Source organism: Coloeus monedula (genome assembly GCF_965178545.1).
Source record: "Coloeus monedula genome assembly, chromosome: 4".
Taxonomy (NCBI): Eukaryota; Metazoa; Chordata; class Aves; order Passeriformes; family Corvidae; genus Coloeus; species Coloeus monedula.
The window spans coordinates 25,442,673-25,464,136 of NC_138784.1; the positions used below are offsets into that span (position 1 = coordinate 25,442,673).

Here is a 21,464-nt window from a genome sequence, read left to right on the forward strand (position 1 = left end):
CCGGGCACTCGCTACCGCAGCCCGCTCGATACCCCACCCGCGGCCCCCCATCCGCGGGCTCCTTTGTGCGGGGAGGCGGGGGGCGGCCGGGCCGTGCCCCGGGGGGCGGGCGGCCCGCGGCGGCGGACCGGGGGGGCGGGCGGGCGCGCCGGGGGAGGAGACAGGCGGTGAGGGCGGCACAAAAGGGGCTGCAGCAGCCCTGCCCGCTGCTGCCGGCGGGGCTCGGCTCGCCGCGGCTCCGCAGCGCATCCTTTCCCGCGGCCGGGAGGAGGTGCCGGGCCGCTCCGCGGCGGAGAAGGGGAAGGCGGAGGAAGGCGGCGGGGGGCTGCGGGCTCCGGGCTCGCCTCTCGCCTCGCCGCGGCCGGCGCCGAGCCATGCCGGGGGGCGGCGGGCGGGCCGGGGGCGAGCGGCAGCCTCGCCCCGCCGGGGGCCCGGCGGGCACCGACACTGCGCCGGCCGGGGGTGAGTGAGCGAGCGGGAGCGCGGCCGGGGCGGCGGGCAGAGCACGCCCTGGGGGAGCCGCCCTGGGGCCGCGGGCAGCGGCGGCGGGACCCCCATCGCTCCCTCCCCCCGCCGCTGTCGCCACCTGCAAGTTGTGCCTCGGCCCGGGGGTGCGGCGTCATCCCCTGCGAGAGCTGCCGGAGAGGCTTTCCCCGCCGAGCCCCCACCTTCGCGCTCCTTATTTATTTATATTAGTGCTATTTTTTTATCCCCCCCCACGCCCCCCCTCCCCCCCCCCATAATCCCGGCATCCCCTGCTAGGGAACATCGGCTGTGGGGAGGAGGGAGGTGATGCTGCCAGCCCCCTGCCCGCAGCGGAGGGCTCGCCGGGCATGGAGGCACCCTCCCTCCCGCCGGCCGGGGCACTGCAGCGAAGGCCCATCTGCTGCCCGGGCTCGGCTTGCGAGGAGGGCACGGGCTGGGAATGCGTGCCAAGCCTGCAGCAAGCGAGAAGGAGTAACAGGAGTGCGTGCGTGGGAGGGAAAACATCCATACAAATATATGTGTATCATCAAACGTCCCCTCTGCCCTGCTCTGTCTCCATGTCAGATGGCTGCAGTTCCCCCGTTCGGGGCTGGCCGCAGAGGGACGCGGGCACCCGAGTTCTCCCCGCTCGTGCAGGGCTCTGGGGTTGTTCGTGGACTGGAATAGCTGTACGTCCTGCCGGAGTGACACAAGGCTGGTGTAGCTCAGTCCTTGCGAGAGTTTTGCTCCCTGGGCGAGCATGACAAGGTTGATGGGGAGCACGGCATCTGCTGCAGCTCTAGACTTCATCAGACAGCTCAGTAAGGGAGGGAGCGCGGCGCGGGATGGAGAGAAGCCTCTCTCAGTGCCTCAGCTTGTGGTTTTCCTTCGGGGATTTCCACATGCTGCGTTTCCTCGAGCCGCGCCTGGGTCGCAGGGTAACCCTGCCTGTTGCCCAGAAATGAAGCTGGGGTCTTGCACTTCTTCTTTGCACCCTAGGGCAGAGCTTGGGTCAGGAGTGTGCCTCCCCCGTCTCCAGCACGTAGTGTGGGTGCTGAGCACCTCTCCTCCCATAGAACGACCATCCAGATAATTTCCAATCTCTTCTTGAGTGGGAAGTTCAAGCCTGTGAAAAGACTCGGTGGCACCCTTGCTAACAAATACGGCTTGAGTCACCAGGAACCCCCAAGCCTGTGCAAACTGAATTTCAAATTCCTGCCTACTCTTGTCCCTGTATCCCTCACCTTAGTAGGGTGTGAGTCAGCAGGAAGTCTTCAGGTTCCATCCCCAAAGGGTGTCTCTTGTGCTCTGTGGGTCCCACCTGCAGCAGTGGTGTTTGAGTCCAGCTGGTGCCTGTGATTTAGGAAGCACTTGCAAGTTCCTGTTGCTGCAGCCTGGTTGCTGCCAGCTTCTCAGAGGAGAGCAGAAATTAAGCAGGACATACCGTTCATTGCTTGACCCTCAGGCAATGGGGAGACATCCCTGAGGGGGGAGGGAGGACTGTGGGTGTCCCTACACTCCAGCAAACCCCCAGTTTTTAAAGCCCCCCCTAAACGCAGCTGTAGCACCTGTGCTTGTTTCAGCCCCAGTAGCAGTGCTGGGAACACGTCCTCCAAGCTGGAGTGGGAGAAGAGCAGTTCTTCGAGCTATTCCTGGGGAGGGAGTCTCCAGCCCCCTTGCAGCATTATAAAACAAGCATTGAATGAAAGCCATTGCAAACTGCAGAAGAGGAGTGAAGTTGTGGCTCTTCTATTGCATGTCATAAAAGTCCCTCAAAGATTTATAGCTCCTCTATACCCTCAGGTGATTTTGCAGTAGTGGTAAGAAATCGACTGCATGGTATAGCATTCCTCCCTACAAGAACTCAGTTATACCTGCATAGCTTGTTTATTAATGCCCTGGATATGGCAATTATATCCTTAGGAGAGGGGATGGATTCTGACTAGCTGCAGGTGTGTTTTCTTGCCCAGTTCCTAATTTGTTAGCCCAGCTACTTGCCTTTTGGCTAGTATACCTTTGGTCCTAGGTGCTGCTGAGGCTCACCTCCATTGGAGGTGCCCAGAGTGGGGAGGGCTGTTCCCAAAGCAGGTTTGGGGGCTGAGCTGCCTGCCTGCTTTCCTCCCTCCCTGAAAATGCTGGTAAGTTTGGAAAAAGAGTTGCCTGCGTGGCACACAAGGGTTATCCTTAGCAAGAAGGTCAAGAAGAGTGGGTAGAAAATAGTGAGTGTACTTGCAGGAATGTTAGCTTCAGTGGATGCTCACAACTCTGAACTTACCCGGAGTACTTGTGCCCACTGTGAGACAAGGATAGCTGGTCTGGAGGCTTGCTGGGGCTGCACGGTGAGCACAGAGCCCATTGAACCTCAGCCAGGCACATGGCAGGCACAGACACACTCGGTGTGTTTGCCCGAGGAGCGTACCTGTGAGGTTTGTGTGCTTGTGGGCTTCCCATGTGCCTTATGTTTACCTTTCTCCTCCTTCTCCCACGCGCAACTGGCTAAGTGCAGTGTGACACTGGGGCCTGCCAGATTGGTGTAACATGCTGGCTGCATGTCTTGAGGGGTGCTTGTGTGACAAATGGGGGTGGCTGTTTGCTGGGTGCGTGTAGCGAGGCACACGGGTTCCGCTGGATGCGCTTACCATGGAACACAGGCACTTCTGTAGAGTTTATGCCTGCAATAAATGTGGAGCATGTAAGCAGCCATGGGTACAGCAGTTGTTCAGGGCAGTGCACATAGATGTTGTTGTGCATGTTCAGTATGTGAAGGGTACCTTAGGACAGACAAGTTTCTCTCTGTCCCTCCCTTGCTTTGACCTGTCAGCAAGCAGAGATAAACTCTTGTCTCGTGGCAGGGTTTCTAGCTGATTCAGCTTGCTGTGTCTGAGCTTCCTCCTCTCTTGAGAGCAGCATCTTTAAGGTGCACCTGCTATCACAAATTGCCACCTCTACACCCTCCAGCCTCTGCATTGGATCATAAAGGTGGAGGAAGAAAGTGGGGGAGTTTGGTGATGGATAGATGGGGCAAGCTGGGCCAGCATTCATTCCTAAAAGCCAATTAGGTTTTAGGTGGGGTTAGTTGCTCTGAAATGAGCCCTTTGTACATTGTTGGAATCTGTGACCCAATCAGTGGGATGTAGCTGGAGGAGGTGGTGCTAACGAAGACTGGTACAGCTGTCAGTAACTCTGGCAGAGAGGAAGGCGGAGGGCATACTGACTGGCACAAGAGATGCCTTCATGACTTTAGGTCAGTGGAAGGTGCCTCAAAGGGCTGGTTCATGTTATCAGCCCTGACTACAGAAGCAGAAAAGTGTGGGTAGTTGTGCCCACATGTTTTCTGCCACTGTCACCCATCAGTTCTGCACAAAAAGTCAGGCTGCACTTCACTAGCACAAAATGCCATCAGGACATTACAGTGAAACATTACAGTGGGGATCTGAAATTTGGGGAAGGGGGGCACATGGGGCAGTGCAATCTAAGGGGACATGGGGGGTGTCTTAGGAATGCCTGCTGTTCCCCATCCTGGATGTTCTTGGAAAGGTGGTGAGGTATCTGCATTGCACATGTGGACTGTGCTGTTGGGTCAGTGATGCAGGCTGGCCTTGAGGAGCCATAACACAGCTGCATGGAGGGGCCAAGGCTGGCACTGTGGGCACCTTTGGGTCGGGTTTGGGGTGCTTTGATAGCATTAGGTGAGCGTCTTGCAAGGACTGGGCTGTGCCACAGCAGCAGTGCTGGGTGGGGTGCCAGGACCAGCTGCTTATCCCAGGGGTCAGGGCAGAGTTGCTGTCACAGAGCTGGTGAGTTCCCCCTTCTCCAGGGTAAGGTGAAGAGAAATGCTGTGTGCTGGAGCAGTGGTGTAGGATTTACAGAAGCACTCTGTGCCTGCTTCCCTGTGGAATAAACTCCAGCTGCATATCTCAGGAAGGCAGAAACATGATTTCTTTACCTTCTTTTTCTGACTTCTTTGTGTACCTTGACATGCAGACCCTTTACTTCCCAAAGCTCTTCTTAAAGTACAACAGGTACCTCCTGCTCTTCAGACCCCTGAACACCTGTATCAGGGTGGGTGTATTTTTGTGCTCAGAAACTTGCCCGATAGAGCTGATATGTGAAAGGGAGTGCAGCACTGCATTTCGAGCTTTCATCAGGCAGGCTGAGGGAAGAAGGAGCATGAAGGGAGCTGGCTGCCTTACAAAAACAAGGGCTTGTTCTAGAATTGTGATTTTGGAAGTGATTATTCCCTGCTTTAGGACAGCAAAAGTTATGTGAGCTGCTCGCTATTGGGGCCTTGGCCTTTTGTACCAAGATAACCTCCCTAGCTGAATAGGCAGCTTGATGACCTCTGCTAAGGTTCCTTGTTTCCCCACCTAGGGGAGTGCCCATGTCTGTGTCTAAATAGGCTTTTTCCAAAACATCAGCTGTGGCTGTGGGGTATGACCACACTGAGCTTTGCCAGCAGTCTTTTTCAGCTTGTAATGCACAAATTGCAAGCAGGAGGAAAGGTGAGGAGAGGTGGATGTGGCTGACCGGAAGGGAGAAAAGCAGAGAGGGCTTCTCCTCTTTCTGAGGATCATCTGTTTCTTTCATTTTGACAGAATTTCTCTCCAAGGACCTTGAAGCAACCTATTAAGCTTCTTTTAATTAGGTAAGCCGTTACCCAGAGTAGAAAAGTCTCTCACATTTCCCACACAGGGAAACTGAGGCATGGAGCAAGGCTGCGCCGTGCCCAGGGGCAAACACAGGGGCTCGTCAGGAGAGCAGCAACCAAAGTGCCATGCTTCCTGTACTCGCTTTGCTGCTGGCTCTCTCGGAAATCTGGGAGAACAGCTGGGTGTGGGTGCTGAGCCAGGGGTTATCAATAACTTTCTAGTCACTGCTTGGATTCTGCAGCTCTTTTCACCACAGATATCTCCTCCTTCTTGATCTGCTGCCTAATCTATAATCCCAGCTCCCTGCTGCCCTTCCCTCAGTGTCGTTTTCCCCTCGGTGTATAAATCCATACAGGCTGGGCTAGGGCTAGCAGGCAGAATCAAACTCTGAATCAAACATGCTCTCTTCAAGGCTTTGGGGTAATTTTTCTTTGCATATTGCTGCGTGTCTCTTGCATGATGGCAAAGCTGCAGCAAGCAGATTTGGAGCACACCTGAAAGACTAATGCAAATCAGCCCCGCTGCATAGCGGCTTTGCAGCTGTGAAACCTGTGATCTAAGTGCAGCTATCTGCTACGCCGGCTCTGTCTGCCTTGGGATCCCCTGTTCCAGCATGCAGATACTGGAACTGAACAGAAAGCCAGGGAGACAGCATGGAAAAGTCTTGAAAGGGAGTCTCTCTCCTAGATGCTGAGCCCTTTAAGAAAGAAGGGGAAGGTAAGCTAGAGCCCTGAGATTTTAAGTGGGTTGTGCTGAGGCTGAAGAGGGCTACGCTAGTGCTTTCAGTTCCTTCCTCTAACACAAATACCTCTAGCTGGGCAGCAGGGAAAAGGAGGAGGATGGAGGCCTGTGCAGGCTGAGCATGTTGGGCACGGACAGATCTTGGAGGCTGCAGCAGCTAGGAAAGGTAGGGTTTTGGAAGACTGATTTGTCTGTGTAGGGGCTGAGCGTGCATGGTGCTCACTGTGTGTGAGGAAGTTGTGTGTGAGGAAGTTGTGTTTTCATGGAGCTTGTAGCGTGAGGGCTGGCTCTGAGGCAGAGCAAAGGGCAGGGTAAATGAGGAGAGCGATGCCCTGGAGTGATCAGTGTGAGCTGCACTCTGTTGCTTAATGACCCCATTTCAAAGGGAAACTTTGGAAGCCCTGATATTCAGGGAAGCAGGATCTCCCAAAGGCAGAAGATTGGGGCAGCAGAGCAGACTGTGTTTCTCTCTGCTTTTAGCTCAGCCTTCCCTGTGCATTATTTGTGCTAGCAAAACTGTTCCTTCTTTACTGCTCCAGAGTTTTTTTTTTGTTCCCTTTTCTCCTTCCCACCTGCTCCAGCAGTCCTTTCTTCCCTGCCTCGCTGTGCCAGTGCTGTCCAGCTGCAGCTTTTGCCAGCTAATCCGATCTATGGAGGCAAGACTGACTGAGCAGCCTTGCTTGAAAGGGACATGATTTTCTACATTTGCTCGTGGGGCCATGTGAGGTATCTGGAGAAGAGGTGGGTTAAAGGAGCTGCTGTTTCCCCATCAGCCCTGTGTCCCCAAATACCTCCTGTCGTGCCGTGGCTCGGTGCAGGCCTGGCTGTGAGCAAGTGGCCGATGTGCTCTCAGATATGTGCTATTGGCACAAAGCCTCTGTGGCCTCAGAATCCCTATCTAGCAGCAACTTCTGGAGGAAGGGTTGACCACACCTGCATTCAGCTTGGCCGGGGGGACGATGGGATAGCTTTTGCATAATTTAGCAGTCTCTTGAATTATTTATAGTGCAGTTGTGCTCTGGAACAGAGTCTTCTCGCTTCCCGTGAGCACTGGGGGGGAGGGAAGGGGAGTTTGTCAGGCATCCAGAGTCTATCACTTAGTGATGAGGATGTCCTGTGGGCTTCCTTTCTTCCCGTGTTTGTTTACATATGGCTCTGTGCAGCTGAACTGCCTTGAAAATGCAGTTCTGGTTTCTGCATCACTCAGGTGTGTGATACTGCTGAGCATCTCCCTGGCTTGGGACTGTGCGAGAGGTTCCTGAGTTCAGAGCCTTGTCTTTGTACTCAAGAGACTGTGTCAAGCTGGAGACAGTGAATCTGGTGCTTGGATTTGGTCCCTGACTCAATTTCAGTGCTGTGTTGTGGGTTGGGGGCAGGGATCTTCTGGACTGTTCTTTAAAATATTTAGATGCATGAAAGCATTTTTTTTCTTTCAAAGGCCCATCTTGTCTTGCCAAAGTGTTTTTTAGATTTGTCATGACATGTCCATTGGACTTTACATAAGATCATCAGGACCTGAGCCCTGGATAGATCTGGTGGTTGAGTAGCAAACTGTGCAGCTGAAATTCTCATCACTTCTCATTGATCAAACCCTGAAGAGAAACCAACGGAGGGCAGAGGGAGTCTGGGGCAGTTTGTCACAGGCTCTTGCAGCAGTGGAGCATCATGAAGATGAGCTGGGTAGCCCAGCTATGTATGAGCCTAATGCCCTTTGTCCCTGTGCCTCACTGCATCACGTTGCTGTACCACACAGGTGGGCCATCCTGCTTCTGCCCTGCTTGTCCTGTTGACTTCAATGTGACCACAGCTCCCCTCCTGCACTACACATCCTTTCATGTTCCATACCAATTTTCATAATGTGCTTACACATTAGTTCTATCTTTCTCCTTTCCTTCCTTTTTGACCTCTTTGTGGCAGCTGACTTCTCAGAAATACAGTTCAATGTAAATGTTTGTGTTACTGAAGACCTGAAAGGGGAGGAAAATGGCTGAGGGTGGAGAAGGAAAGAAACCTGGCCTGTAATCAAGTGATTGTGGTAGTAAACTGCTCTGTCTGTTGTACAGTTGAGCAGAAATGCTCAGCTTCCCTGTTTTTATTTGCAGTTTCCGCTTATGGCTTTTGTATTTGGGGCAGAGTTGAACAGACAATCACTGTATATTCCCTGGACAAGCTGTGCTGTCCCACCTTGCCCTGGCCTGCTTCTTGGGCTCTTCAGCCTGAAAAAAACCCATTCTTTCATCAAATGGTTTTGCCTCTTGTCAGGGGCATCAGCAACTGGTTAAACACAAAATTCCTCCTCATCCTGCTCAAGAAATAATGCAACCTAAAGCAAGAATGCAAAGACAAGTGGTCCCCAAATCTGTGTGATGTGTGGGATGGCATTTGATTTTGGTGATGAACACAGGCTTTCTCCCTCTTTCCCCACAGACCTGCTCCCAGTTGTTTCTGCTCAGATAATTCTGAAGATCAGGGTACTGTTTTGCTTAGTGAAAGGGAATGTCTGCGCAGAAGTAGTAAACATATTGTTGAGACCCAGGCCTGCTGCAATGCCTGTAAACAAGGTCCAGTTGTCTGTGGGAGGCAGAAGAGAGATTTATGTGACCCTGAGTTAAGTGCATTAGGAGGCTTTTGATTTCATTCTGGGAAACTGCCCCTTTTCATGGCACCATGTGCCTGTTAACGGCATAGAGCCGTGACTGCGGAATTGATTTGTGGGGATTTAATCTGAGGGGCTGTGATGCTGCAGTTAGAAGGATAACATAAGCAGGGGGTTGTCTCTGCAAGCCAGAGCCCCTGAGCTCATGCCCTTTGTCCACCCCAGAGGTGGGAGTCTGGGCTGACTTCTGCCTTGGGGCAAGGCATTGAAGAGCTCTCTGCCTATCAGCACTTTCTTTCTGAAAATAATAACAAAGTGAAGTGGCAGCAGGGGATCCAGGCAGCACTGTGTTGAGGTCTTGCCTAAGTCTTGAAAGAGGAAATGAAGAACAAAGGCAGAAGAGACAAATAAATAAGGGTCTGTTCATGGTCCAAGAAAAATTCCCATGGGCTTGTGTAACATTCTCAGAAAGATGTGACACTCCCTGGGCTGGAGTTAGTTTTTGAGAAATGAAAGGAAAGGGGGGGGGGAAAAAAGGCTGGAGAATGAGCAGCGGGGGGTTGGGGAAGGGGAGGAGAGGAGGGAGAGACACCCTGGAGAAACCTCTCAGCATGGAGTCAGGTTTCTCCGGCTGTTCCTGGTGAAGAGGGGTTAATGCTCTTTGCATGGGATTGGCTGGTCACCAGATATTCAGAGTAGAGGGGGATCCGGGGGCTGCCAAGCAGGACCCCTGTGGCCTGAAAAGGAGGGGAGGAGGGGAAGGAAGAGGCTCTTCCAAACAGTAATAGATCGGCTACTGTGGGAAAGTGAGCACACTGCCAAACCCCAAGTAGTTGGTGATGGATGGGGGAGGGAAGAGGGTGGGGATGGAGGACCAGCTCTTCTCCTGGCCGCTAGGATCTTGCTGCCATTCCATGGCCTTGTTTTGTTTATTGTCTTCCTGGGGCTTAATTATGCCCCTCCTCAATCCACCTTGGAGAGCTTTTATCCTGGGCATGCACAAACAACTGCCACCCGCTTCAAAAATAGCTGGAGTTAACGTGGTTTCTCCTGCCTGCGTGGGTCTGTGCATTTCACCCATCACCATGGCATCAAGTGTTTCTTGCCTCCTTCCTCTTTTAAGTGCCTTGCTCCAGGCCCACAGGGCACCCACTTCACCTTCCTCTGAGCTGTACAACCTGCGTCTCCCTGTTGCTTGGGCTGTCACGCAGTCCCCAGGGATTCTCCTGCTTCCTTTGCACAGGGTTTGTGTGCCTCATCTGGCGTGTCTGCCACGTGCTCTTCACCCATGGACCCGCAGGCCTGAGGATAATCTGGACTGTTCATCTCGGAGCTGTTCTCAGGATTTGTGGCTTGTACTCCACTTGCCTACATGGAGTGCCTGCCAGGATCTGCACTGGAAGCAGTTACCTGCTGCTGCTGGTTCTTCCAGTTGCCTCCTTGAGATGTGCTCCTTCTCTGATGCTGCTGGGAAGAATTAGTGAGCTTATGGTGGTTGAAAGGGCACCTTGTTGGAGATTTGGTTAGATGAACAGTGTCTACAGTCCTGTAATTTTTGAGTGTCTGAGGATGTATCTACATCTACATGTTCTGATCAGAAGTGAACTGGTGAAATAATTTGAAAGTTTCTGCTGGTCAGCTGCTTGTTCCCATGCCTAGGCATTTTCTTCAACTTTATTTTTAACCCAGTTAGATCTGCTGCTGATATGGCTGTAAAAGCAGACTTTCATGTGATTGACAACTTGAGTTCATACAACTGACAACTGAGGGATGGGTAAGATGTGATGGTGGTGAGTGAGGGGGGAGAACCTCTGACACAACAGCCTGTGTTGTCACATGCCTTACTTGAAATCTCTGGAAGCATGATTTGATTTTGTCCTGGGACAACATGCTTTTACCTGTCACTCTCTGCAAGGCATCAAGACTAGCAGGGAGATCTTGCATACTTCTTTGATTACCCCACGGTCTGTTTGAAGATGTAAGTTGCTTTTTTGTGTAGTGTTGTCCCTTTTCCCTTTCTTATTCCTCATGATGGAGCATTCCTTTCCTGTAAGATACCAAAATCAATAAGCAGAAGTCCTAACCCGCTCCGTTTTGCAGTGACTGACTGCTGTGCTGCTGGAGCAGCAGCAGTCCCGTGTTTGTCTGGGAGAAGGGCCTCGCATCCTGGGTGAGTGCAATGAGCAATGCCTCAGCTCACCCTCTGATGTCCAGAGAGGCCCAGCCTTGGAGCCAAGTGGTGATGCAGTCTCCAGGGCCATCACAGCAGACTTTGTGGAACCAGATGTTTTGAGGAGGCAATAAGCAGGGTTGAGGAAGAGTATCCTTCCAGGATATCAGGCAGAAGCGAGGAAGAGAGCTGCCGCTTCTCCTTTAGCGGAAAGAGCACTTAGACTAGTGACACTGAGAAATTAAAGGTGCGACTTCTGAGAGCCTGTGAAGGATTAGAGTGTGCAGAAGCATCTCTGAAGCTGTGGAAATTCCTATGGTGAGACTGGATTTAACCGGAGAGAGGAGATTAGCTACAAGGGAGCCCAGCATATCTGAAGGATACTGAGAAGAATATTTGATAGATTCCAGTGGAGTTGGAAATCCAGCTTAGTTTCCTTTAGCATGCAGTACTGCACCCTTGTGACGTTCAAGTACTTCTTGGATAAAATTAAATTGGTGTCTTTAGGCCATTACTGGATTTCACTAGAGTTTTCTAGTCTTCTCTGAGATCTTCTTTTAAACTGGGGGTTGGGGAATTATATAATTATGCTGCTATTAGTAATATGGTAGCTGCAGTAAGAACAGTCTGTTTGAGTGGAAGGTTTTATAATGGACTCTGAAGGTCTTCAGGTGCTGGTCTGTTCTGCTGACTTCTGGAAGATGAGTCTTGAGACAAAATCCTGTCAACAAAGACCACTTTATCTCCAGGTGCCATGTGTTCTGTAGAGAGGGTTAAGAGCTGCTTTGTCTGACAGTGTGCAGCTGTGTCGCTGCGACTGGAGGTGTGGCATCTAAAATAACCAAGGCTTAGTCCACTGAAGAGCAGGACAAGACACTTGAGAGAATGGTGAAACAGTGAAAGCCCATGGAAGGTGTGGAGTCTGGAGGTACTGTGCTTGCAGAGGTGAAGATGTGAGCAGCCACAGCGCTGAAAAAGCTGGAGGCTTTGTGTTGCATTCATCTTAGTTTCTGTGTGCAGCAGATAGTAGCTGCTGCTGTGGGGCACTTGGGTCTCCTAGAAGAATGCACTAAAGAAGACACCTGGTTTGTTTGGGTTTTGACTGTAGATGCTGCAGGTCTGTTGAGACTTAACAAGGTCTTGCACACAATCTGGAGGCTTGTGGTTAACATGTACATCCTGTGCCTGTCTTCCTGGGAAGGGGAAGGTAGTGCCTTTCTTTGTGCTGTGCTGTCACCCTTCCCTGGCCAACCTCACCTTAGTTTTGTGTAGATTCAACCTTTAGCTATCTTTTTTCCTCAATCTGGTTTTCTTTCTGACTTGATGAGACCTGTTACTGGTGCGTGGATGGCAGCTCTGGGAGGCAAATGGAAGTTATGGTGGCGTGCTCTTGAGTGGTTACCTTACCACTCTTCTTACCTCCCTGCAGAAATGGAGGGAAGGTGCTTGGGACAGAACCTTGCTCTCCCTCAACCTGACCTTGCTTGGAGAGTGACTCTGCTGGATGGCTCAGTCCAGCTGTTTGGGCTGGCAGCAAGTCAGTGGCACCTTGTGGTCAGATGCCTCGAGGCTGCAAAGGAAACACGGAGTGTGAGGTATTGCTGTTTTGCATTAGTGCTGTGGGCAGCAGCTCTTGATGAAGGACATGGAAGAATGTTGTATTCTGTCCTTGGAACTTGAAGGGAAGCCGATATGGACCTGCTTACATTCAAAGCACCTTGTGCTGTGGCTGCCAGAGCTTCTTGCTGATGTCCTTGTAGCTTGCAGTCCCCAAAAACACCGTGGCATCCTTCATGTGAGAGAGATGCTGAACCGTAGCTGCCTTCTGGTATGTCCTGCTTCTCTCAGATTTTCCTGCAATGTAGGATAATCTTCTTTTCCTACCCTTAAGCAAAGCACAGTCCTGCTGTCCCTGAGCTTGTTTTAATTGTTGACAAATACTAAGTTTTATGGTTTCTCCTCCTGTGGATGTTTGCAGGACAAAAGTAACTTGAGATTTTTAGAGACTTTAGAGGTACTGTGGCTCTGATGCCTGCTGTGGTTCCTGCACTTGGGGATGCCAGGTAGAACTTAGTGGAGCCTGTTCCATTTGTCTCTAGCTGGAGCAATGAAAGAGTTGGGCCCTCAGTGTGGAGTGGGGGATGGAAGTCATACTGGGTTTTAATCTGCCATGTGAAAGCAATTCTAATTTGAATTGTTGCTTTGTGTTGAAGTGTCTGAGTGATCTGCAAATATGTTTCTGCATGGGTGTTAAGGGATAACTTTAAGCAGAGGAGATGAGCATTTTGGTATCAGGGGAGAACCAGAAGCTTCTGCTCTGACTTGTTCTCCACAGCTGCTTTTTCCCTGTAACCATGGGAGAGGTCTAAGGAGTCTTGAGTCCCATGCCCTAACAAGACAGGGTAGCCTGTATCCAGCAGCCTGTTGTGTGGCCTCTTGCCAGTGTTCTCCAGAAGAGAACATTGAGGCTGGTGAACTGCCAGCTCTTATCAGTGCATATCTTGCTCTCTGGCTTCTTGAAAAATAGGTGTATTATTTCAGGATGGTATAAATCAACTGGTCACTAAAACGGTAAGAGGTGCCTGGGGATAACTCATGTGCATAACACTTCTGGCTTTCCTCCTTTTCTGAAAGCCCTTCCCCTGCATGGTAGAGACAGAACTTCAAGCAAGGAAATATCAAAGGGATCCCTTACAAAAAGAAGCTTCCAGCTTGTCTTTACAGGACTGAGTGTTGCTAAAGTGGTTTATAACTATGCGTTCCCTAAAGAGCTTGTCTTAATGGAGCTGACTGTCCATACCACTTCAGGCTTTTTCTTCTACTTGAACATTAAAGCTTTTCTTGCTGCTGTTTTAAACCTGACAGCAACTTGATCACTCTCCTGGAGATAAAGTTGACTTTTTCTTGCCTTCCTCAGTCAAAATTGTCAGAAGGGAAATACCTCTTCTTGCTGTTTTCTGTGTTCCTGGTCACTGATGGCTGCTTTGTGTTGGAGCAGCTGGTCTCTTCTGTGACAAACTTAGATGTCTCCCTCAGGCAGGGTACCTCCTTTCCCATTTCCACCACATGTTAATGTTTTGGATGGGGAGGGTGGGTAATCCTCCCTTGCTGGCCTTTGTCTCCAACTAGCTGCCACCAGACACATCTTTCACCGCAGGCTGATCAGAGGATATGGGAAGGGATACATGACTGATGGTATTTAGTGTCTTGGCTCACCCAAGGGTGCGTGAGTGTTCTTCACACCCTGGCAGAAGAATCCCTGGCATGTGAGAATGAAGGTGGTTCCCCTGGAAGAGATTTTGAAAAGGACACACCTTTCTTCTTTGCTTCCCCTCTTCCAGGAGGGGTTAGGAAATGGGTTTGTGTTCCCACTCCCTAACAAAGCCAGCTGAGCAGTGAAAATTGCCTCCTGGGCCATGTCAGCAGCAGAACAGCAGAGGGTACTGCAGGGCCAGCTTGCCGGGGAGGGCTGTGCACACCAGCCCTGCGCAAGAACGGAGGCAGAGCTCGTTGTGCCCGTGGGTGAAGAGCTGCAGAGCCACATGCTGAGCCTGACAGATACTGATGAATGCAAATGTCAAGTGAGGAAAATATGCAATGCTTCCTAAAACCATGTGTCCTGCTATGTTGACACGTCACACTACATCTCAGAAAGTGGAGCAGTTTGTTGCATGTCAAGAGTTATGGCTTTTTGTCTGGGAATTTACTGTGGCATGCAGAGCATCGAGGCCATCTGAGACAAAGATGATGTGCCTTTGTGTGATTCCTTCAGCACTTGCCTTCAGCCCTGGGCTTGCCCAGAGGAAGCTGGCTGCCCTGCATTTGTGTGTCCTGTAGGAGCTAGAGTGAAACCAGCATTTCCTGGCAGCTGGTGGGATTGGAGCAGCTCAGCTGTTCATTTTGCCCAGGTTTCAGTGTCTTAGAGAGCAGCCTGGTGGCTGGAAGTATTGCCTTGGAGAAGTCACCAGGCACCCGACTGGAGAAAGCTATACCCATTTACCAGTGAGGGACACTTTCTCCTGACAGCCAGTTCCTGCTAATTTAGTGGGGTTTTGGCTTCCTTGTGCTCTTCTCTTCCCCACACTTCAAGACAGAGTAAAAACTGGTGATGTGCAAGGAAAAGGCGCTGAGTATTCCTCTACCTTACAAATGATCTTGCTGCTTCTGCAAGACATTAACAGAGCCTTAAGGAAGAAAATATGTCATGGATACAATGAGATGCTCATGGGGTTTTCTTCAGCCTCTTGTTTTGCCCCATGGAGAAAGCTTGACAGCAAGCCCCCCAGATGATCCTTTATGACTTTTAACAGAATATCCAGCCCCATCATGCCTGGGCCCACCACAAAGGTGACCTCCCACCAGCTGGGCTGTGACCAGGCGTGTGAAGTCGGGCTGTGGAGCTGTGGTGGATGGGTGCTGGAGTTGAGGGTCTGCCCTAGCATAGCCCCCTGAGGAGAGCCACCATTTCCTCCCTTTCCACCTGCCCAACAAGATGGTCTCCCAGTGGCACCCAGAGCCAGCACCGTGCCCTGCTGCTGACTTGTGTCGTGGCAAAGTATATCAAAACACCTACTAAACATTAACCAATAGAATCAAGCTCTCTCTCCTTTTTCCTTGTTTATTTTTCTTTCAATATTTTCCCCTCCCATGGCCATGCTGTAACTTTTCCACCAGCTTCAGGCTTGCAGTCCGTCAGTCAGAGCTTAATCTGGGGCTCCTTGGCCTGCCACCCGAGCACTGGGGACAATGTCAGTGGATGGTGACTTCCACTAAAAAAAGTGAGTGCCAAGTGTCCAGAAATGCTATTGCTGAGCTGTAAGGTACAACTGTGAACAACCCCCTCTCCTAAAGTCCATGTCAGAGCCATCTGTGGAGAGCCAGATATGTTTTCCTTTGGGTGGTTGCCATCTGTCTAAATGCTTTATGGCTTTTCACGTTAGTATGAAATTCTCCTTAAGTTAATCAGTAAACATGCCTTGCTGTACTTTACCTAATACCCTGTGAAGTGGTGAGAGCGGGTTGGGTTCTTCTTCCCTCTGCCCCCATGCCTGCCCATGTGTCAGCCTTGAGGAGCCCTTGGGACAGCCATGTGTGGGGCAGCTCCCCCGTGAGCCCCAGGAGCAGGGACTGCCTCCGGGGAAGGTGTTGCTGGCACCACCGTGTGCCAGGTAGAAGCTTTTAAGTGATGGTGCCTCTCAGGAACTTTGGCCCTGGAGGGGAGACTGCGCCAGGGGGAGAGCCATCAAAATGGAGCAGGTAGAGGGGGTGAAGTGATATGTGTTGCATGCGTGGGGATCTCTGCCTCTTTGTCTGTCACTGCAGGAAGGGTGTCATGCTCTGGGACAGCCTCTGCCTTGAAAAGGACTTTAGGATGACCTTTTTCCCATGCCTATTTTCGCCCCAACTTGCCTTTCCCTACACAGCAGATGGCGAACATCTTTTCTGCTTTTCCTTGGTGGAGTATTGTATGAGATTAGGGGTTTTTTTGGTTTTTTTTTTTTTCTTTTTTTTTTTGGTCCTTTTTCTGAATTGTATTCTTCAGTCACTCCTCTGCCTGACAGCAGCTCTGTGTTCCCTGCCTGGGCTGGAAGAGAGGGGAGGAGGAAGGTGATATTTCATGTTGTTTGGAGGGAAGGGCTCTGCACCACTGGCTTCTTCCTGGCCTGACATGGATCCATCATGATGGCACAGTATTACCGGCAGAGACAGCTAGGCATTTATTTTTGTCAGCTTGATCCAGATGCAGAAGAACCTCAGCATCTGGTCCACAGAAAATGAAAAGCAAAAGGCAACATATGGAGATATAGAGGACTTGAGAATCACAGGTGGGAGAAGAATAAATGTGACAGGATCTTAATTTTATTGTTGTTTTCCTGTCCCCCATGTGAACTTGGGTAGTATTCCCTGAGAACAAGGGTGGTTTTCTAGGGTGTGTGTTGAACAAACACTGAAAGGATTTGGAGAGTGTAGGCTGCCTCTGGCAGTCTGACTAATGATCTTGGTCCTTTAAAACTGCCTCTCTTGCACTGGTCATGTTTCAACCATGCCCCCCCCCCCCCCCCAGTTCTCTCACCCTTCCTGCTCTCGGCTCTCTTCATTTTCTCCCACCTCTCTGGTGATGCACCTCTGAGGAGGTTTACATTCATTTAATTCCCATCAGTGAATAGGGACAAATCTGCCAAGTGTGGTGAGTTCACTAGATCATGAATTCCTGTTATTCTGGATTTCCTGTCTTTCTACCCTGTTGCCAGTGCCTTTCTTGTCTTTGTGGATTTATGAGACTGATCTAGCAGAAGTTCAGATTGGTGTAACCCAGCTGAAGCAAAAGGCTCACTGAAGATGGCAAGGGGTGGGGGTGTAGTTCTTGGAGTCAAGTCTCTAAATGAATGCTGAATATGAACCAGCATTCCTGCCTTCCCCAGCCTGTTTTTCTAATGGTGGTAAACTTTTGCACCTCAGTAACTATTGAATGTGACTTTCCTTTTCGTGGCTCTTCCACAGGATGAAGATGAGACGCCATAAACTCTTTCTGACTCTCTGCATGGCTGGTCTCTGCCTCATCTCCTTCTTGCACTTCCTCAAGGCCCTTTCCTATGTCACCTTCCCCAGGGAGCTGGCTTCGCTTAGTCCCAACCTCGTCTCCAGCTTCTTCTGGAACAATGCCCCTGTCACGCCTCAGGTCAGCCCTGAGCCAGGGGGTGCAGAGTTCCTCCGCACGCCCCTGTACTCCCACTCCCCCTTGCTCCAGCCCCTGCCTCCCAGCAGAGCCAGCGAAGAGCTGCACAAGGTTGAGTTCGTCCTGCCAGAAGACTCAATGGAATACTTTGTCCGTACCAAAGCCGGTGGCGTTTGCTTTAAGCCAGGCACCAAGGTGTTGGAGAAGCCACCCGTGGGAGGTCGGCAGGAGGAGCGAGCGGATGGCGCAGCCTCGGGGCGGCCGGCTCGGAAGCCGCTGAGCGCCAGCGGAACCAAGCGGCGCAAGTGGGTGGAGTGTGTGTGTCTGCCGGGCTGGCACGGCCCCAGCTGCGGGGTCCCCACCGTGGTCCAGTACTCCAACCTGCCCACCAAGGACCGCCTCGTGCCGCGGGAGATCCCCCGGCGGGTCATTAATGCTATCAACGTCAACCACGAGTTTGACCTGCTGGATGTCCGCTTCCACGAGCTGGGAGACGTGGTGGATGCTTTCGTGGTGTGCGAGTCCAACTTCACAGCCTACGGAGAGCCGCGGCCCCTCAAGTTCCGCGAGATGCTCCTCAACGGCTCCTTCGACTACATCCGCCACAAGGTGCTCTACGTCTTCCTGGACCACTTTCCCCCTGGCGGCCGCCAGGACGGCTGGATTGCTGACGATTACCTGCGTACCTTCCTCACCCGGGACGGCATCTCCCGCCTGCGCAACCTGCGCCCAGACGACGTCTTCATCATTGATGATGCTGATGAGATCCCAGCCCGCGATGGCGTGCTCTTCCTCAAGCTCTACGATGGCTGGACGGAGCCCTTCGCCTTTCACATGCGCAAGTCGCTCTATGGCTTCTTCTGGAAGCAACCGGGCACCTTGGAGGTGGTCTCGGGCTGCACCATGGGGATGCTCCAGGCTGTCTATGCTAACGATGGGATACGTTTGCGACGCCGTGAGTACTACACCATGCCTGGGTTTCGGCAGTATGAGAACAGCACAGGACACATCCTGGTGCAGTGGTCACTGGGCAGCCCCCTCCACTTTGCTGGCTGGCACTGCTCCTGGTGTTTCACCCCAGAGGGGATCTACTTCAAACTGGTGTCAGCCCAGAATGGGGACTTCCCCCGCTGGGGTGACTACGAGGATAAACGAGACCTCAATTATATCCGGGAGCTGATCCGGACTGGTGGCTGGTTTGATGGTACTATGCAGGAGTATCCTCCTGCTGACCCCAAGGAGCAGATGTATGCTCCCAAGTACCTGCTCAAGAACTACCAGCGGTTCCGCTACTTGCTGGAGAACCCCTACCGAAAGGTGGAGGGTGCTGGGTGAGGCCACCAAGGCTCAGGCTTGGGTGGGAAATCAGAACTTCACAACAAAGGGAAAGAGTCGGGTGTTTTCATCTGTTCCTTTTCTTCTTTTGCTTCCTTTGTTTATGGGCAGGGTGTGCTATTTTTCTGGGGTCTCTGCCCTCCCTCACTTCCTGTTCTTCTTCCCTTCATCCCAGGGTGATGCCTGGGAACCCAAATTCCTCAGTCACATGAAGGGAGGCCTGGACAGGAGGCAGAGGTGCTGGGGGGACCTGTTCTGTAGTAGCATAAAGACTTTCTTGTATCTTCTGAACCTCTCCTGCTGGCTGGAGAGAATCTCTGCAGCCAGCTGGCAGATTTTCCTCTGGGGGCGGCTGGGAGGGTCCCATGGGGAGAGAGGGCAGCTGTTCCCATCCACCCTCATCCTCTGTGGATTGGAGCAAGCATAGATGCGAGCCTGGGCTATTCAGTGAGCGTGTGAGTCAGCAGGCACAAACTCTTGTGAGTGGTTGCTTGTGCAGATGTGTGTCACTGGCATTTTTTGGATGAGTGAATGTGCAAAAGCATCTCAGTATGCTGTTTTTTGTGGGGTTTTTTGTATACCTCTATATTCAAAGGGTATTTTGGGGAAATCCTTTGCTTCCAAGGTATCCTCCCCAAGATGCAGTCCCCTGCACAGGCATAATGCATCTATCCTGGGCTGGATCTTGCCCCAGTACTCCACCAATCCTGGAGCAGGCAGATAGGAAGCAGAGGAGAAAGCTGGGTTTTGAGGGTTTTTTCTGCTCATTTTCCTCCCCTGCCCTTGCAACACTGCATGGACTTGTCCTGCAGAAGCCAAAGCATCTTCCCTGCAGTACGTGCTTCTGTTGGAGCTGGGATAGGCTGCAGGGCACTCAGTCAGATGGTGGGAGTGTATGTCTGCAAGTGCATGGTTGCCTGTGTGCATGAGTGCTCACATGCATGGGTTTGGTGTGCACCTGGGTGTTTGCTACCAGTATTTTGGGGGGGGGGGGGGGGGGGGGGAAGAGGACATAGTGGGGCTTGGCTGTGTGTGCTTGCAGAAGCTGTGATCTCAGTCTTGACATGGATGACTTGTTGGGAAATTCATAGGAGAGGACCAGGGATAGCATTGGCTCTGCATAGCAGTGCTACACATGTGGGACAGCTGCATGCCTCACTGGCTGCCTCTAGAGCCCCATAGGCTGTGCCTGCAGCAGGGCTGCTGCTTACATGTGCTGGCTATTCCTTCTGACCATGGGGTAATAAAAGGGAGATGAGGAAGGGCAAAGTTCTGATTGTTGGGGGGAAACAAAGCCTGTCAAGGCATAGGATCCATCTGTCTGCCTTTAGGGTGTGAGTGAGCTCATGAAGAAACAGGCCATGGGCAGTTTCTCCCTGGGGCCAAGAGACTGTTTGGGGGCCACCATGCAATCTAGAGAGTGTGTGCAGCCCACATTTGCAGCCTGGGCCATGTGTACAAGACCATGGAGAGGACAGGCAATTAGAGGAGGGCACTAGTTGCAGCTGTTTGGGCTGGTATCTGTGCAGTTTGCCAGGCAAGAGCAGTGAGGATCTGCTGTTGCATTGGATTGATTCAGCTCACTGAGGAGGCAGATTCTTGTCTCCACCCTTACCACCACCCTTCCTAAGCAGATGGCTTGACAGGGTGCCCAGAGCCTGGGTCGTAGTGGGCAGAGGGTGAAAAACATAATGAACTTGCTCTCTTAGCCTTGCAGTGGAAAGACTGACTCATGTTCCAAGCAGAAATCATATGGAGGAGGAGAAAAGAGGAAAGCGTTGGCACAAAGAAGTGTGGCCCTTCTGGCCAGCTGTTCTAAAGCAGGAAGGTTTTCATGGCCCTTAACTCCATCAGGGCTCCATGGTCCTGTGTTGTCCAGCACGTGCCACCCTTTTGCTTCATTCCTACCTACGTCTCTCTCTCTTTTTCCCTCCTAGTCCCCTCTCTAGAGAAGAGAAAATTGTCAATGAAAATAACTTCGTTGCCTAATAAGGCTGAGGCTGAAACAGAATTGAAGATGAATGTCCTTTTCTAATCAAATTGAGATGCAGTTCACCTTAGCTCCTTCCACATCTTGTGTGCCATAATGCCTGCTTGGAAGAACTGAAGGAACCTCTTTCTTGTTATTATTTTTATTGTTTTTTGTTTTTTAAATCACTGTTCTCAGTTCTGTTGTGTCTTCCCCACAGGCGGAGAAGCCCCTTTGGGAACTGGGTGGACAGACAAACTTTGCTAGGCAGAGTGCTCTTCTCCCAAAGGGAAGTTGTGGCTTTAAGTGCAGACTTCTTGATATAGCAGAATGAACTCCTGTCACAGTCATGGGGTCCTGGTGCTGAGCAACTGTGTGGAGGTCTTGGGTGTAGAGAGATTATAGAGAAATGGGGTCCCAGCTGAGAAAGGAGCCTGTATTAAGCAAGATGAAAGCCACAGCACTGAGGATGCAGCACAAGGAGAAGATGCTTTTCCCAGGGACAGCTGGAGGAGAGCAGGTGTGTTAGCTCATGCAACTCAGCAGCAGACAAGTATGGAAGGAAGAAGCCGTTTCTCTTTTTTACTCTGGGGAGGGAGCCTGAGGTCTGCTCTTTGACCTTTTGGCTTTGCCTTGTCTCAGTGATGATAATCCAAGGCCAGTGCCAGGCTTTGCTGGAGACAGAACAGAAAGATGAGCCAGTCTTTGTGTGGGTACTTTGGCAGCACCAGAGCCCCACTTCAGCAGGAGCTAAAGTTGATGTTTGCTGGGGCTGCACCTCATTATCTCCCACAGTGGGAGCAGCCTCTCCTCTGATACCAGCCCTTCCCCATGCATGACCATCCTTGGGGATTTTAGTGCAC

The 21,464-nt window shown here is 51.6% G+C and overlaps 1 protein-coding gene across 1 annotated transcript; it reads left to right on the forward strand.

The window, feature by feature from the left end:
• The first annotated feature begins 307 nt into the window (after positions 1–307).
• On the forward strand, positions 308–19,602 carry MGAT3 (beta-1,4-mannosyl-glycoprotein 4-beta-N-acetylglucosaminyltransferase). The gene is made up of 2 exons (XM_082279976.1): positions 308–462; positions 17,123–19,602. The coding sequence occupies exon 2, from the start codon at positions 17,124–17,126 to the stop codon at positions 18,630–18,632; it is 1,509 nt and encodes a 502-aa protein (XP_082136102.1). The 5' UTR covers positions 308–462; position 17,123; the 3' UTR covers positions 18,633–19,602.
• The last annotated feature ends 1,862 nt before the right edge of the window (positions 19,603–21,464 follow it).

Coding starts and splice junctions, on each gene's coding strand:
- MGAT3 (XM_082279976.1), top strand. CDS start 17,124: ATGAAGATGAGACGCCATAAACTCTTTCTGACTCTCTGCATGGCTGGT.